The sequence below is a fragment of the Gambusia affinis genome, linkage group LG20 (genome assembly GCF_019740435.1).
Source record: "Gambusia affinis linkage group LG20, SWU_Gaff_1.0, whole genome shotgun sequence".
Taxonomy (NCBI): domain Eukaryota; kingdom Metazoa; phylum Chordata; class Actinopteri; order Cyprinodontiformes; family Poeciliidae; genus Gambusia; species Gambusia affinis.
Window position 1 is genome coordinate 2394636 of NC_057887.1, and position 14566 is coordinate 2409201.

Genomic DNA, 14566 nt, shown 5'->3' on the forward strand with positions numbered 1-14566 from the left:
TAAACAAGAGGTACTTTTCATTGGACCGGTCTCAATAACTTTTAATTTGGATGTAAAAACTGATTCAGTCAGCCGCTGAGAAGAACTAAGAGCGAGGAGTTGACAGAAATTCCCTCAGAGAGGAAGAGTTGTTGACCCCATTGCTGGGTGTGACGATACCTTGTAGGGGTTAAACAACATAAGACAAAATGTGTTCATCTTTAAATAAGCTGAGCAATCACACATTTCATTTCATCACTGCATTTCCTTTGCCTTTTAGGCTTTTCTGTGTTAAGAGACAAAATTGGCTGGAGACGCACAATGGCAGTGATCGGAGCTCTGCAAAGCGTCATCATAGTCTGTGGTGCGCTGCTCCGGCCAATCATTATTGAACCCAGAGTGCCCCAAAGCCCAAACATTGACACGTCTTCCCCAAAGGAGCTGGAAGCACTCAAGAAACAAGAGACTGTAGACAGTTTGGTTCTTGAGAACTTTGAGACGACTAATGGTGTCCTGTCACTTACACTTAAAAACCCGTGTACACCATTGGAGAATACTTCACTGGACATAGAGGCAAGGCTAGAGATGACTCCAAACTCTCGGGAAAAAAGTAAGGAACCGGAAACAGAAAAACACAACAAAGATGGTGAAAAAACGATAGACCAAGAAGAAGGATGCAACTCAGGCTGCACAAAGCAATCTGCTGCAAATTCTAGTCTCCTAGACTTCTCCATCCTCAAAGACTGCAGTTTTATCTTCTACTCTCTGTTTGGACTGTTTGCCACTGTGGGTTTCTTCGCCCCTCCGCTCTACATCATCGAGCTAAGCGTGAGCCGTGGCGTGGAGCGAGAGCAAGCCACCTACATGCTCTCCATCATGGCCGTGGCTGAAATCTTTGGACGATTCGTCATCGGGTGGGTCCTGTCCCAGGATGTGTTCAAGACGAGGAAGCTCCTGGTGCTCCTGGTGTGTGTGATCATGATGACAGTGGACTTAGTGGGATTTACCTTGGTGACAAATTTTTTCACTCTGGCTTTGTGCTGTGCTGTGTACGGGTTCTTCATGGGAACCCTGGCATGCACTCACATCCCTATGCTGGCAGAGGACGAGGTGGTGGGTGTGGAGAGGATGTCATCAGCTGCCGGTGTCTATGTGTTCATCCAGAGCTTTGCTGGACTGGGTGGGCCGCCACTTGGAGGTAGGAAAGATCTTTTTATGGGTAAACATTTCTGGTAGTATAATATTTAAGATGCCTAAGCAAATGTATAGGCCCTTAAAAGTAGAGATGCACCGAGAAATTTACTTGCGACACACAATTGACAATTTGCAGCTTGATTGGTTCTGATCAGCAACTCACTGATTGGAAACTCATTTAGAAAACACCTCAAGTAAGCACTACCAGAATGCTCAACAACAACTCTCTTGACGTGGAAGCTGTTATTTAGTGAAAAAGTGAGAGGAAGCATAGATATGCATGAGAGAACTGGATTAACAAACGACTCAAAAACATCAAACAGTATCTGAGGTTCATGTATTCCATTTGCGCAGCCTGAACAGGTCTGTGATACTTAGACTTCCAATCGTTTCAAACTTGTTTAGACACATGGATCTCTTCTTATTCCATTTTTCTCTTAGTATGAAAACAAATATGTCACTGAGGACAGTGAGATCAGTTTCTCAACCCCAAAACGATCAGTGGAGGACCAAATAATATGATGCCATAGTTTTAGATTTATAGTTCACTGAACTTGTTTCTCTGTGCCCACTCCGTACCTACAGGTGTGCTAGTGGATGTAACTGAGAACTACGGAGCGGCGTTCTACTCCTGCGCGGTGGGAATGGGACTGAGTGCTGTGTTCCTGGGACTTGTTAGACCTGCTAAAAAAGGGTTGCCTTGCAGGAGGAGAAGCCCGAAATGCTCTGCAGTTGAACATGAAAGGAACCCTGGATACAAGGAGGTGAGCGGAGAGGAGAAACCGGACCAAACTCACACGGCACACGACTGCTCTGAGACAGACGACAAAGGGAACGTCAGTCAGGAAGGAGTCAAGGAGGTCACAATTCAACACTGAGCTGAAAAAACGCACAAGTAAAAGAACAAATCAAATGAATGTAAGGGTGTAAGGTCAACAGTCCAGGTTGCAGTAAAGAGAAGGTTCAACAGTTATGAGAGGGAAGTAGGTATGGACTGGTTACTGGTTTCAAGGTATACCGCAATATAAAAAACATCACGGTTTCAAAACCACAAAAGTTTTCCATCATACCATTCTGGCAGTACAAGCGTTTTTTTTTATTTTTGTCTGGTCAGAGATAGAGCGGAGGTCAAATCAAACTGGTCAAGTGTAGCTGCACTATCACAACCCGTCCACCTTGTCTACAAGAATAAAGTCCACTTTATAGGAGTACATCAGCTACCGCAGGAAGACAGATGGCAACTTGGAGGAAGAAGGTTGTCCTATGTGCAAAACATGCTTACCATACTGTAGCCAGAGGCAAACACGATCATACATCTAGGAGGGCAAGTTTCTAAATTCAAGGTAAAGTTCATGCTGTGGTGAAATGAACGAGCTACATTTAGTGAAACAAATATCACTGTGTTTGTGATCTAGAGATTGACTGTAGAGATTATGGTGATAGGCAAATTTGAAATGAAAATAAAGGGCTGTTGAGTGGCGCAGACTTTCGAGATGAGCCATGTAGACAGAGGATGTGTCCATCCCACGTTCGTCTCCCATTGTCTTTCTCCCCTTCTTTTTGACCCCTTCCTGTCAAATTGCTTTCAAATAAATGCCACTAGTGTAAACAAAATAAAAAAAGAAATTCTAGTTAAATTCAAATGGCTGTTCTAATTGTTCTGGCAGCAACGTATCATGTCAAAGAGGATCAGCCCACAAACATGCAAGAAGCAAACTGCCTATGCGTTCACATCAAAACATGCTAAGGAAATGCTACATGATGCATATTAGAGCTGTAATACTAATACCACACCTAGCCTAGCCTTCCTAGGCCACTCTGCTTGATTCAAATCTCTGATATTGTCTGGGCTTCCTCCCGCTGACGTGGAGTCTGCCAGTAGAATATCTACTGGGCCAATCAGCATACAGGAGGAGTTGATTATCTGCTCTGTTTTAGAATTGTACTCTCACTGTAGTGTTAGTAATGGCAGCAGAGGAAGTGAAGGAAGTCTTTCAGTCCATGTTGGCCACACTTTCAAAAATTAATTAACATCAACAGCCGCCTCCTAATTTCCGGAAGCTTTGTAGCATCATCGTTATGTCACATCCAAACATTAGCGACTTTAGGAAAATTTTAAACCCCAACAGAGTCCGCTCCTCTAGGAAGCAATCGTTTCTCAATAGCTGAGCGTTCAGACCCTTTGTACCAAGCTAAGAGTAGAACAAGGGGGTGACCTTTATCCACCATGTGACACCACGACACAGTGATATTTTTACCTGACGCATCATATCGTCATAATTTCATACCGCATCATGCCTAGAGGGAAATATCGCTGTGCTGTTTGATTGAAATAGGGAGTTTTACCTCAAATAGGATCTATGATCCAACAACCAGTATTTTTTTTTCTACAAGTTCACATGCCAAATATAAAAATGACTGCTTTTTTAGTACTTTTTTCTGTTAGTGAAGAGTGTAAGTGAATGAACAGTGACAGAAGATGTCACACAAAGGCCCGTCCTCAATAAGTCATCAGTGTTGCAGTGTGAAGTTAGTTTGTCTGTCTGATATCAATCAGGGCCTAACACTGAAGTCTTTTACATCAGCTGTTGATCAGTCTAACCACTCCTGGAAAATTCTAGAAACTAAAGAGAGCTGCTAACAAAATATGCTGCATAGATTTTATTGCACTTAACTGAAAAATAAAATAAATAAATAAATAAATAAAAAATTCCAAAACCTCAGGAGAATGTAACAAAAAGTATTTTCTTCTTTTATAATCTATTGTTTCTGTATATCAATCATTTGTCACTTTGTACCAAAGACGCATTAAATCGCAATAAAGCAATGATGTGATTTGAACTTTTTAATTAAGCGTTCCAGGCGTATTTTTGTGTCATGAAGTGATGGCTCATGTATTGATCACATCAGTCACTGAAGAGCCTGCATAATGTAAACACATCCATCCATGCAAAACGACCTGCTAATGCTAATCTGAGCATAAACACATCAGATTGGAGTTTGCATTTCAGACCAAAATCAAAATGTGACATTAAGTCCCTTAATTCACAGTTTCTTTCTCCTGTTGATTGTTTTTCTAAGTATGACCCTCCATCCAAATTCCCTCTTATTTTTAACGTGTCATATCAGTGACACATCAGTCGAATCCTCAGTTTACACAATAAATCAATAAAAAATATCTTAATGATCCTCCTGCATGTTTACTCATGATAACCAGCTGCACTTGTGACTTGTTTTTTTTCTTTGTGTTTGAGCCAAATGAAGGAGAAACAATTGGCCTAAAAGATGTCATTTGAGTATTTCACATGTTCATTCATTCATACACCAAGCTGTAGGCAACTTGGGGTTAAGTGTCATGCCCAGATCACGCGGAAGCCGCAAGCTTCCAATTGTAAGATCCCAGCCCTGCCACTGAGCCACAGGAACGACCTGAAGAGACCTAAACAAAACTCTTCATCAGCGGAATGAAAGCTGGCAGTCACTTTTGCTAACTTATTTCCAGTCTGTCCAAACAGCTGCGGAGCCACAGCCGGGATTCATTGAAGGCTTGGGTGGGTTTGTGAAAACGGACAGCAGAGTGGTCAGCAGACGCCCCCTCTGCTTCTGACAGCTGACGCTCGTCGTCTTCCATCCAGCAAAGTAAAGCCTGTTGAACACACAGAAATATTATTTACAAGAATCAAAGTAAAAATAGTGTGATGATGAATAAACTCTCCCAAAATATGGCAAAATCAAACTGTGAAGATCACAGTAACCATCCACTTAATCAGTGACTAAATAAATCATTTCTTGCACCTTGCCGGTCATATTAATGGAATCTTCTTGGAAGTACAACCTTATGAGCAGCAATCTTGGCAAAGTTGCTTTAGGATTTTTTTGTGATCCATTTATTTAACAGAGACAGATGTACAGGAGAAATTGTTTTCAGTATTGTTAATTTAAAAAAATAAAGTAACAAAATGTGGGACTTGATACCAGCAGAGGAAAATGTTTCTAAAAGGTTTACGAAAAGAGAGAGAAAAAAAAGATACTTATAGTTCTGGGAGAGTCTCTAATCAGCAGATTAACTGGTTATATATTGAACAAACTTCCAGAAAACTCCAAAGCAGCTGAAACACAGAGATCCTTTAAATCAAGACTATACACCCACCTGTTTAGAGTTCTGAAATGGAACATAAACCAACATATTTAATATATTTTGATGATTTTAACAATGGCATTTGACAAAATGCAATGTTTGTTACTAGTTTTCACAATTATTGTCTGCATGCTGCATTTATGATGGTTTTATGTTTTCGTAAAATCCTCATAAACAACAAGGCACTTTGAACTGCCTTGTTGCTGAAACACTAGGTGAGGTGGTCAGAGTTGGGTGAAAAAGTGTCATCTACCAAAGATTCAGGTCAGGGAGAAGAAAAAAACCCACTGTGGTCAGGTGTGACGCAGCTTCTCTCCATCAGCAGAGCCCCTCCTGAATGCTAAAGCTAGTTAACATAACCAGTGATGATGGTGGATAAGTGGTTTTCCTGGAACGAGGAGTTCTTTCTCCACCATTAGCACATTTAGCAGTAAAATTGATTGACAGCGCTAAGACACGCCTCCTGGCTCTGATTGGTTGTTTCTGACTTGGAGGGCTGCGTTTCTACACATGACAATAGCAGCTCAGGAAGGAGGTGGAGGAGACAGATTATCTGTCTCATGCTACATTGTCACGACATGGTAACACAAATATGTGCAAAAGTAATATTTTTTTTTTAATAAAAGTTACAATCTGCAGCTTTAAAGCAGGGCAGGGAAAGCTGGGAAAGAGAGGGAACTCAAACCAGACCCTGAATTTGAAATAAATGTTCAAATCCAACATTGATTTTTAATCTTGTTTTGGATTATTGGGGTTTATGCTTCAGGAATTTCTGAAGGACAAGAGAACAATTTAACAACAAGGAGATCCTTAAAATGTTTAGAGATTAAAAAAAAAAAAAGGAAGAAAGAAAAAAAGACAATGTTACAAATTGTTACAGAAAAACCTTCTTGTGGAGCGGAAATACGCAGCATTCCGTTAGGGTTCAAAATTCAAGCAGATGCTGAGAAAGATATTTTTTTAGGATGTACCAGCTATGTACCACAGTGAGGTTAAAATTCAGTCCGTCATGTGAACTCAGGCATGTCAGGGCGCAGAACACCGACCCAGAAACTCCCAGAAAACCTGCTGATGTAATCAGAGTTTCTAACACTGACATCATATGCCCTTAAAACGCCAAGTTACTTTGCACTCATCCTCATCACAGCATAAAAATGTCTCCAGTACATTGAATAGTTGAGCGTACATTAAGCAGAGTGTAGTTTTACCTTGTATCTGTCAGCAATTTTAAATCCGACTGCGACCTGAAGCTTGTGAAGGCAGATCGGACAGAGGTCCAGTGGTCTACGATCCGACTCCTCCAAGTGGTTCGATCCCTGCATGACACAGTTCATCCACTGGCAGTGCTTTATTCCAAACATATGGCCAATTTCATGGGTAACGGTCTGCAACAGCATGTTACACACACACCGTATCAAAGCAAATTCACAAACAGAACAAGTGAGATAAAACCACCTGCACTCAAAGCACAGAACACACAAAGACTGGGAGAGTTATTTCTAAACATGTTTTAGGCCTTAAAATGTTGAAGTCATAAAATGCAACCGTCACTTTAGTCGTTGCAATTATTTTCAAAATAGAGTAGTTTCAGAGTACAGCTTTTCTGAAATAAAAAACTGACACCACTGAAAGAGAAAGTGTGATGTGTTTTTCCTTTCATTGTAGATAAGAGGAAAAACAGGAGCAGAACATTAAAAAAAACAAAAAACACTCAGACATTTTTAGATTAATCTCAGAAATTTGCTAGAAAGAAACTTGGAAATGTATAAGCTTCAACGGTTAAGAATTTTCAACTTTTGGACATTTCTGAGATTTTGTGTTTCAAATAACTGTTTATGATCTTTTAAATCCCTGGGTGGGGATCTCAGTTTGATAGGTATCCAAGCTGTCAGACATTTCTCCTCATGCCTCCTTAATGGGCCAATCAGGGGCCGAGTTCAGCTTCCTCAATATGACATCATCACACAATCGCGCAGCTGTGTCCTCAGCTGTTCTGCGCTAACTTTTTAATAAACTCCAAGCATGAAAAATGAATAGAACTATTGTAAGCCAAAAATATGAGTGCGACTGAAAATGGAAACGTGTAAAAATGATTCCATATGGTCTTTAACAACCTTGCAGGATCGAAGCAGCAGAGTGCTGGTGATGGGTGGAGTGTAGTATCCCTGGAACACAGAGTAATCTCCCTGCCTCGGCTGAAGCTTCTTCTTCAGCCTCCCAGCATAATTTCTGGAGTAAAAGTGGTCGTCATATCTGGCAAAGCTGAACACACCCATCCCTGATGGGGGTGGAAATTAAAGTCACACTCTATGCATTTGAGCGCCATCTAGTGGTTGCTGTACATTTTCCTTAACGACGACAAAAAGCTCACCGTCACTGAGAGAAGCCTGACCAAACACGAAGTTCCAGGAGTCCTTTGGGTAGAGGTCAATCATCGTGATTCCAACTATGCAGAAAGCATCTTTTGGTTTTCTTTTCCCCAGAAACCGTAACAAGTCACCTTTGTTTCAAAGCGAAACAACAAACAGGTCGTGTTTGAAGGGAAAGTACAGACGACTGACATCGCGAAGCAAAGCTTGGATGAAGAAATATGTCAGAGTTACCCGTGAGAATCTGCAGGTTGTGTGAGCTGCTGTTCACCCTAAAGGAGCATCCTGTTTCAGACACACCAACTGCTGGAAGCAACTTAACAGAAAGCCCCCAGAAAAAGGCCTGGCAGTAATCTCTGAGCCATTCAACACACTGGTCTGTCTGGAGTCCCTCATCTCCAAAAGAACCTGCAAACAGACACACGGTTTGATATTTCAAAAAAACATTTTGCTTAACTGAAACACACCTATAAAAAAAACAATAGTTTTTTGATTAAAAAAAAAAAAATGTCGGGACTACAACGAGGTAGTTTCTTATTTGTAGAAAACACCACAGTGGCAAAATTGTGTTTTTTCGACCTTAGTGGATTTGGAAACACAGCTACTATTACATATTTTTCCATTGGAAATGTGCTCAAAACTTTGTTGATACTCTGCTCATGTTGAAAAAAACACAATTTCACAATTGCGATGTTTCTATTAGGTAAGAAATACAGTTTAGATCACGTAAATAAGTTTGTCCTCATGATGTCGTTAAAAAACACGCCATGCCTTCAACCTTCTACCACTTCCTGTCATCTTCTTCACTTTTTTCCAACAGTAGTAACATCCTGCTGTTGATCACATTGTGTGATGCGAAAAATGGGCTTCCATTGCAGTTTTGTGAAATATGACCTCATATTAAAAAAACTTTTTACTGAACATGAGGGTTTTTTTTTCTAAATTGGCGTCCTTTCATTAAGCACATCCATTTCTGTAATTTCAAGTCGAGCAATTTTATGGTCTTTGGAAGCGCAACCAGGGTTTTGTAAAACAATACATCAAATTCGCAATACTTGTTGAATTATTTGACAACCTTCAACCTTCTAAGAAAAACACATTTTACAAGAAATTCAAAAAGTTCAAGTCACATGTAGCACAAGCTCACTCACCGATAGTTTGTATGTAAATAGTGTTGTGGCCTGCGTCAGGCGTCTTGCGGTGAGGGTCTCTATAGAAAGCCTCAAAGTCTTGGGGTTCCTCAGGATGAGCAACGATCCAATCCGAGTCAGAGTGAAGAGTGATGGGCTGGAAGAGAGACCCTCGCTGCCCAGGGTGCAGTCCTTCCTCCAGGAGGCGCCTTTCTCCTTCTGTGTAGTCGTTGTATAATTTAGCCACAGAAGGTAATTTAGACACCAAAGCCCTGCGGAGTTTCTCCTCAGAATGCTGGACCACGTTCATCTGTGGGATGGGGGGCCGGAGATCAGGAGATGGAGACAGAATGAAATTATATCAGAATAATAAAAACTAACTTTTACTGCGGCTGAGCCTAGCATAGTGTAGCAGTGATTCCTCCCCTCAACCCCGTTGCTGTCTTTAAAGAAAACTGCTTCACTAACACTTATAAAAAAAGAGTTAAAGACTGAAGAGTTAAAGACACTGGAACAGAATTGCTTCTGCTGTATGCTATTAACAATTCAGCAGGGATGTTGAAGATAAACAAAAGTCCATTTTTGGGCAGGCACCTTTTGCCTGTATAATAGAAGCAATTATTAAATTTTTCTATGTTTTCTGTTTTTAAGGAACCGCAGCAGCTGGATTGCTCCAAACATTTGAGCGAACCAACCACAGATATTCACTGATGTATGTTGACCCAGGTTCTTCTCACTTTTTATGAATTTCTTTACATATTCATTAATGCTATGATCAGGGCTTTGTGTGCACTCTATACTCTATGTCCATAATTTATGACACTCACTGTGTCTTTACAGCAGGGGTGTCAAAGTCAAATGGACGGAGGGCCAAATAAAAAATGTAGCTACAAGCCGAGGGCCGGACTGATCGAATGTTCATTTAAATTTTTTTAAATGACGCATATAGTCTAGTGAACCTAATTGAACCTACTGAAAACCTAAGAAATATATTCCAATATGATCAGATAAATAAAGCAATATTTTCTTATGGCTCTGTCAGTAATCTTTAATTTTCAACAGACACAACTGAAATATTTTAAAAATATAATTGGATTGAAATACAATAAAATAAAGTGCAAAAATCTATCTAAATTTGCAGTACCGTAATTCCGCCACACGTAGCGCTAAGTGGGAAAATTCCAACGGTTTCTGAAAGGGGAGACGTTGCACTTTCCAGCAAGTATCGGGTTAATACGGTAACTTCGCAGCTGCAGCTGCACAGAGTGTAATTAATCCGGGGGGCACTCGTTTAATAGACGGTATATTTCGGCAATAACTTGGTGGATATTGAAAGTTCCGGTTGTTATGGATACATGGGTAAGTACATCATCTCACAGAACATTTAAAGAACTACTTACAGTTCAAATAAGGAAGATTTTTTTTTTCAGACGGGGTGCCGGCCTGCTGCGGTCTGCGGGCCGGTTCTAATAATAAATCAAGATCATCCCAGGGGCCGTAAAAAATCTTCTCGCGGGCCGGATGTGGCCCGCGGGCCTTGACTCTGACATATGTGCTTTACAGTATGCTGCTTGTATTTCTCATCACAAAGGACTACAGGAAGGATCTCTGGCCGCAGTCAGTCTTGCAAAGCCTCAGAGTAAAGAGACAGCTTGGTGTATAACTGCCATGACATAACACCTTTAAATTTGAGCAACAGAAACAATATTCCACAGTAACATATCCTAGATGACACCGTCAGCTGTTAGCAAGCATTGCTAATCCACCTCATTTACTTATGCTGCTCCTCTTGTCTGGCTGTACGGTTAGAAGGCTGGGCAGGAAGACAACTATATGAGATACTGTCTCATTATATTGAAATACCATCTCATTATAATAATCTCACTATAATGAGATAATTATTATTATTTATTAATTATTTATTAGTCCTTTATTATTAATTATTATTAAAACGTCGCTGTAAGCAGGAGCTAGCAAAAGCTCACCATGGCGTTAACGTCCAACTTCTTCTTCTTTAGATTGTAACGGCAGCTTGCACCCATTTTTGTTGCACTGCTGCCATCTCTTGGATCCTAATATCTTGACCTCAAATTCCCCTAATGAGCCCAGTATTATAACGTCTGATGACGCAATGTAAACACAGAGGTGGAGTCTTAATCAGGCTGAAGTTCGCGTCAATCTTGTAGAGCCAAGTCCGAAACTTCACTAAAGGGATATTCCGCTCATTTAATACTGAAATACAAAGAATCGCCATACGTGAACTGGATTGTTTTGAATTGAGTATAGATTCTGTACGACACAGTTTGTGATTTTTATGAAGACTCAAAAACGAGACATTTCAATGTTTTTGTTTTCCCAAATTGAAAAAAATGTATTTCGTAAATCACAAACTATTTAATATGTAGTAAGTATAAAATACAATATATTTTTTCTTTGTTTAAGCATTCTATTAGACTTTGAATTAGATATGTTAATGGTCGTTGAACGGAGCTGAATATTCCTTTAGTCACGTTCTGAATATGATGCCAACTTCGTCGTCTCAGAGAAGCGGCTCTCTGAAGCGGTACTACTAAACGACTTCCTGGTGCCTGGGAATTAGAAGTGTAATATCTCCCTAATTTATCTGTTGTTGTGTTTCATCGAACCACCGCGAGCCTCATAAAGCTTCTCGACGCCATAAACGGTGTGAATACGAAAGCGGAAGAAGTGTTTGGCTAAAGTAGTTAGCTGCGGGTCGGTTTGCTCCCTTCTCGCCGTCATGCCTTGAGTTCCCCGAGATTACGCTGAGTGAACGAGAACACGCAGCAGTAGGTTCTGTGGGTTCGCTCTGAGAACACGTCGGAGAACCGAAGAGAGCCGGACTACCCAGTGCGGGGGCTGGTGTGTTAGCTGTACCGATTCGGCTCCACTCCCCGAGGCTCTCCGGTGAGATTAGTGAGGCTGTGCCACTGAGTCCCACCGAGAAATGCTGGTAAAACTAAGCCGCTGTCAAAGCCTCTGAAGGAGTCTTCTCAACTCGGTGCCAAATATCCTCCGTATCAGGCTGCAGAAATGCTGACTGGTAACAGGTAACGGAATAAGTGTCGTCATTTACTGCATTTTATTGATGTGTTATAGTTTCCTCTGGGTCTTGTTAAAGACAATGTGTTCAGACGTGGAACATATGAGTGTGTGGCTCTATTTTTGGTTCTTCTTCCTGCCTCTCCCTTCCCTGCAGTTCCTCCTGTCACACGCTCTTGTCCGGTTTCTGCACAGGAAGCGACACCGTAGCGGTGACAGCGCCGACGACCAGCTGAACCCTCAGGCCAAGAGGTCAGGAGGGGGTCCCTGCCTGCTGGTGTCGGACCTGGACTCGGAGGTTAGCTCTGCGCTTCCAAGGTTCTTCCTCATTCTGCAGCGCGTTGCAGAAAGTATTGATACCATTTGAGTTTTGACATATTTCGCAAAGGATGCATGATTTTCACAGATAAAAAGTCTGAATTTGTATTCAGCCAGAGTATTAAACCAAGAGTGTTCAAAGTGGGGCCCAGGGCCATTCAAGAATAAATTAAATAAATTAGGACCTAACTTTCCCATTTAGATTCAAATCTACTTTCAAAAGTGTTAGACTCCATACAGAGTCATCATCTTTAGTGATCCCATTCCTACCTACTTTTATTTGTTTCCTTTGAATAGTTCATGTTTCTTTTTTTATATATATATATGTAATAAATGTCCTTGTCAGTAGAAACGGTGGACATTTAGAGTGTGTGATACACGTATAGTCCTGCTTCTCCCAGCAACTGCACCACTCTCTGATTTATCTGTTGAGAATATTTTATTTAAAGCTCCGCATCTCCTCCTGCTCTCCCTCCTCTCTGTGTGCATCTGCAGTCCTCCAGCAGCGACAGCAGCAACGGAACCAGCAGTCCAGAAAGGGCAGCTGAGGCCAGCGCCGGGCTGAGCGCGCGCCACCAGAAGAACTGCGGCAGACCGGAGCGTGAAGACTCGGCCGGCTCCTGGCAGCGCCGTCTCCATGGCCACGGGCAGAGCGCCTCCTACGACCACATCAACAGAGTCCTGCGGGAGGCGCACTTCAGCAGCCTGCAGACCAGAGGGTGGCTGGGCTCGACGTGACCTTTGATCTCTTCTGTCGTCTTATTTAGTGCTGAAGCCTTTGACGCCGTCACAGGATCCTGGCGCGGGGGTGGAGTCTGGTGTGTGTGTGTGTGTGTCTGAGTGGGAGGTTCGGAGGGTCGATGAGCCGCTCAGCTCGTCTTATCATTGGTTGAGACCATAAGCACAAATTTGACGGCGTATTAGTATCATAGTTAGAAAAAAAAAAAAGGAACAGTAAATTTCAGCCAAAAAAAATCAGAAATTTTTAATCAATTTTTTTTTTCTTCTAGAAAAAAAAACAAGTGAATTTCTGATTTTGGGAAGCCGAAAATCTGCTAGAAAAATCTCAGACATTTTCAGGGTAATCTCAAAAACTGGAAAGTTTACACTTTCAAAAATCAAAAACTTTCCAACTTTTGAAACTCCAAAGTGGCCCTGATACGACGTCGTACACATCCGCCTTTCCATGGTCTAGCTACTGTGTCTTTTTTTTTTCTTCTTGTGCTGTGTTTATGTGTGAGTGTGTGTGAGTGCGTGTACGCACCCTGTGCACTTTATCAAGAAGTATCATTCTTTTTACATGCGTGCGTTGCTGCATGGACATTCTTCATTGGTGCTAATAACAACAGAAGTGTGACGATGATCCAAGGTGCTTGTGTATTGAAATAAAGGTATGCACTTTACTCCAGTTGGCTGCATGTTTCTAAATAGGAAGCTGGTCATCTTCAAAAATTAGTGGCTGGTGACAATTTCATGGCATAATTTAATAACAGCATAGTAATGACATGCATAGCGTGATCTAAAAGTGTTTGTTTAAAACAAAAAATTTTGTTGATAAAATAACAGAACATTGCAAATTGGTTAAATATTACCTTTTAATACAAACACTAAAGAAAAATAGTGTTTTATGCTAACGTCAACGATACATATGTCTTCAAACCAAGACCTCCTCACCTTTACTTAATTCTTTGTTCAGATGTTTTAAATCTAAAAAAAGGATTTTAGGATTTCAATCAGCTAGAAAAGAAACTGAAATATTTCCTTCCAACTTCTTCAACTGTTCTAAATTGGTTTATTTCGCAAGACTGCAATGGAAACGCCTTTTTTTTTTGTTACTCGCATCACGAGTCACATGATCAACAACCGGATGTTGCACTGGCGCAAACCACGAAGAAGACGACGACAGGAAGTGGTAGGAAGACGTTGAGGTGGCATGTTTTTAACGACTTCTCGCGTGAACAAACTCATTCACGTGCGATTTTTAATTGCTATTCTTATTTAATGGAGAGACCAATTGGGAGTCCTGTTTTTTTCACTAGCGGGACAGCAACAAAGATGGGCACAGGTTTGTAATGGAAACAGCTTCTGCTGTTTATACCCCAGAGAAACAAAGTCAGGAATGACTAAACACTTTGTTCAACTTAAAGTGATTCTTAAATCTTATGATTCAAGAATCATAACAGATTCAGAAAAGGATTCTGTCTTTCCCTTTTCTTTTTTTATCTGCTCACATGCATATGGCTGCACATAACCTTAACATATGAGAATCCAAGTCTACACAATCCAAACGTCAGAGAGGGGCTGGACTTTTGGTTTTCAAAACATAAATTTTTAAACCTTGAATGTAGTAACTACAACGTGCCATGCTAAGCTAACTG

The 14566-nt window shown here is 41.1% G+C and overlaps 3 protein-coding genes across 4 annotated transcripts in view; 2 read left to right on the plus strand and 1 right to left on the minus strand.

Annotated features, from left to right (window-relative positions):
- LOC122823697 (monocarboxylate transporter 7-like) overlaps window positions 1–4017 on the plus strand; it is an 11239-nt gene extending 7222 nt beyond the window's left edge. Inside the window, exons 5-6 of one of the 2 annotated variants that reach the window (XM_044103600.1) lie at window positions 260–1177; window positions 1759–4014. In XM_044103600.1, the coding sequence (XP_043959535.1) occupies window positions 260–1177; window positions 1759–2051 (1211 nt within the window). In that variant the 3' untranslated portion in view covers window positions 2052–4014. Of the gene's footprint in view, window positions 1–259; window positions 1178–1758 lie in introns of both variants that reach the window. The other variant, XM_044103599.1, reaches the window with a different exon arrangement.
- LOC122823699 (archaemetzincin-2) lies at window positions 4004–11204 on the minus strand. Its single transcript, XM_044103603.1, has 7 exons — window positions 10796–11204; window positions 8832–9120; window positions 7915–8088; window positions 7683–7811; window positions 7426–7589; window positions 6520–6696; window positions 4004–4819 (listed from the first exon to the last, which is right to left on the minus strand). Exons 1-7 carry the CDS (start codon window positions 10850–10852, stop codon window positions 4661–4663), a joined length of 1149 nt encoding a protein of 382 aa, XP_043959538.1. The 5' UTR covers window positions 10853–11204; the 3' UTR covers window positions 4004–4660.
- Window positions 11205–11346: 142 nt separating this feature from the next.
- Window positions 11347–13591, plus strand: si:dkey-21c1.1 (uncharacterized protein LOC100150256 homolog). Its single transcript, XM_044103604.1, has 3 exons — window positions 11347–11878; window positions 12066–12168; window positions 12684–13591. The coding sequence occupies exons 1-3, from the start codon at window positions 11862–11864 to the stop codon at window positions 12924–12926; spliced, it is 363 nt and encodes a 120-aa protein (XP_043959539.1). The 5' UTR covers window positions 11347–11861; the 3' UTR covers window positions 12927–13591.
- The last annotated feature ends 975 nt before the right edge of the window (window positions 13592–14566 follow it).

Bases quoted from the DNA above. Each gene is read 5' to 3' on its own strand.
- LOC122823699 (XM_044103603.1), bottom strand. From the start codon at position 10,852: ATGGGTGCAAGCTGCCGTTACAATCTAAAGAAGAAGAAGTTGGACGTT. The intron at 7,590-7,682 runs GTGAGCTTTTTG...CACCCCCATCAG, and splicing joins TCAGGCTTCTCTCAGTGACG to GGATGGGTGTGTTCAGCTTT. The intron at 6,697-7,425 runs GTTGTTAAAGAC...ATGCTGTTGCAG, and splicing joins TGCTGCTTCGATCCTGCAAG to ACCGTTACCCATGAAATTGG.
- si:dkey-21c1.1 (XM_044103604.1), top strand. The intron at 12,169-12,683 runs GTTAGCTCTGCG...GTGCATCTGCAG, and splicing joins TGTCGGACCTGGACTCGGAG to TCCTCCAGCAGCGACAGCAG.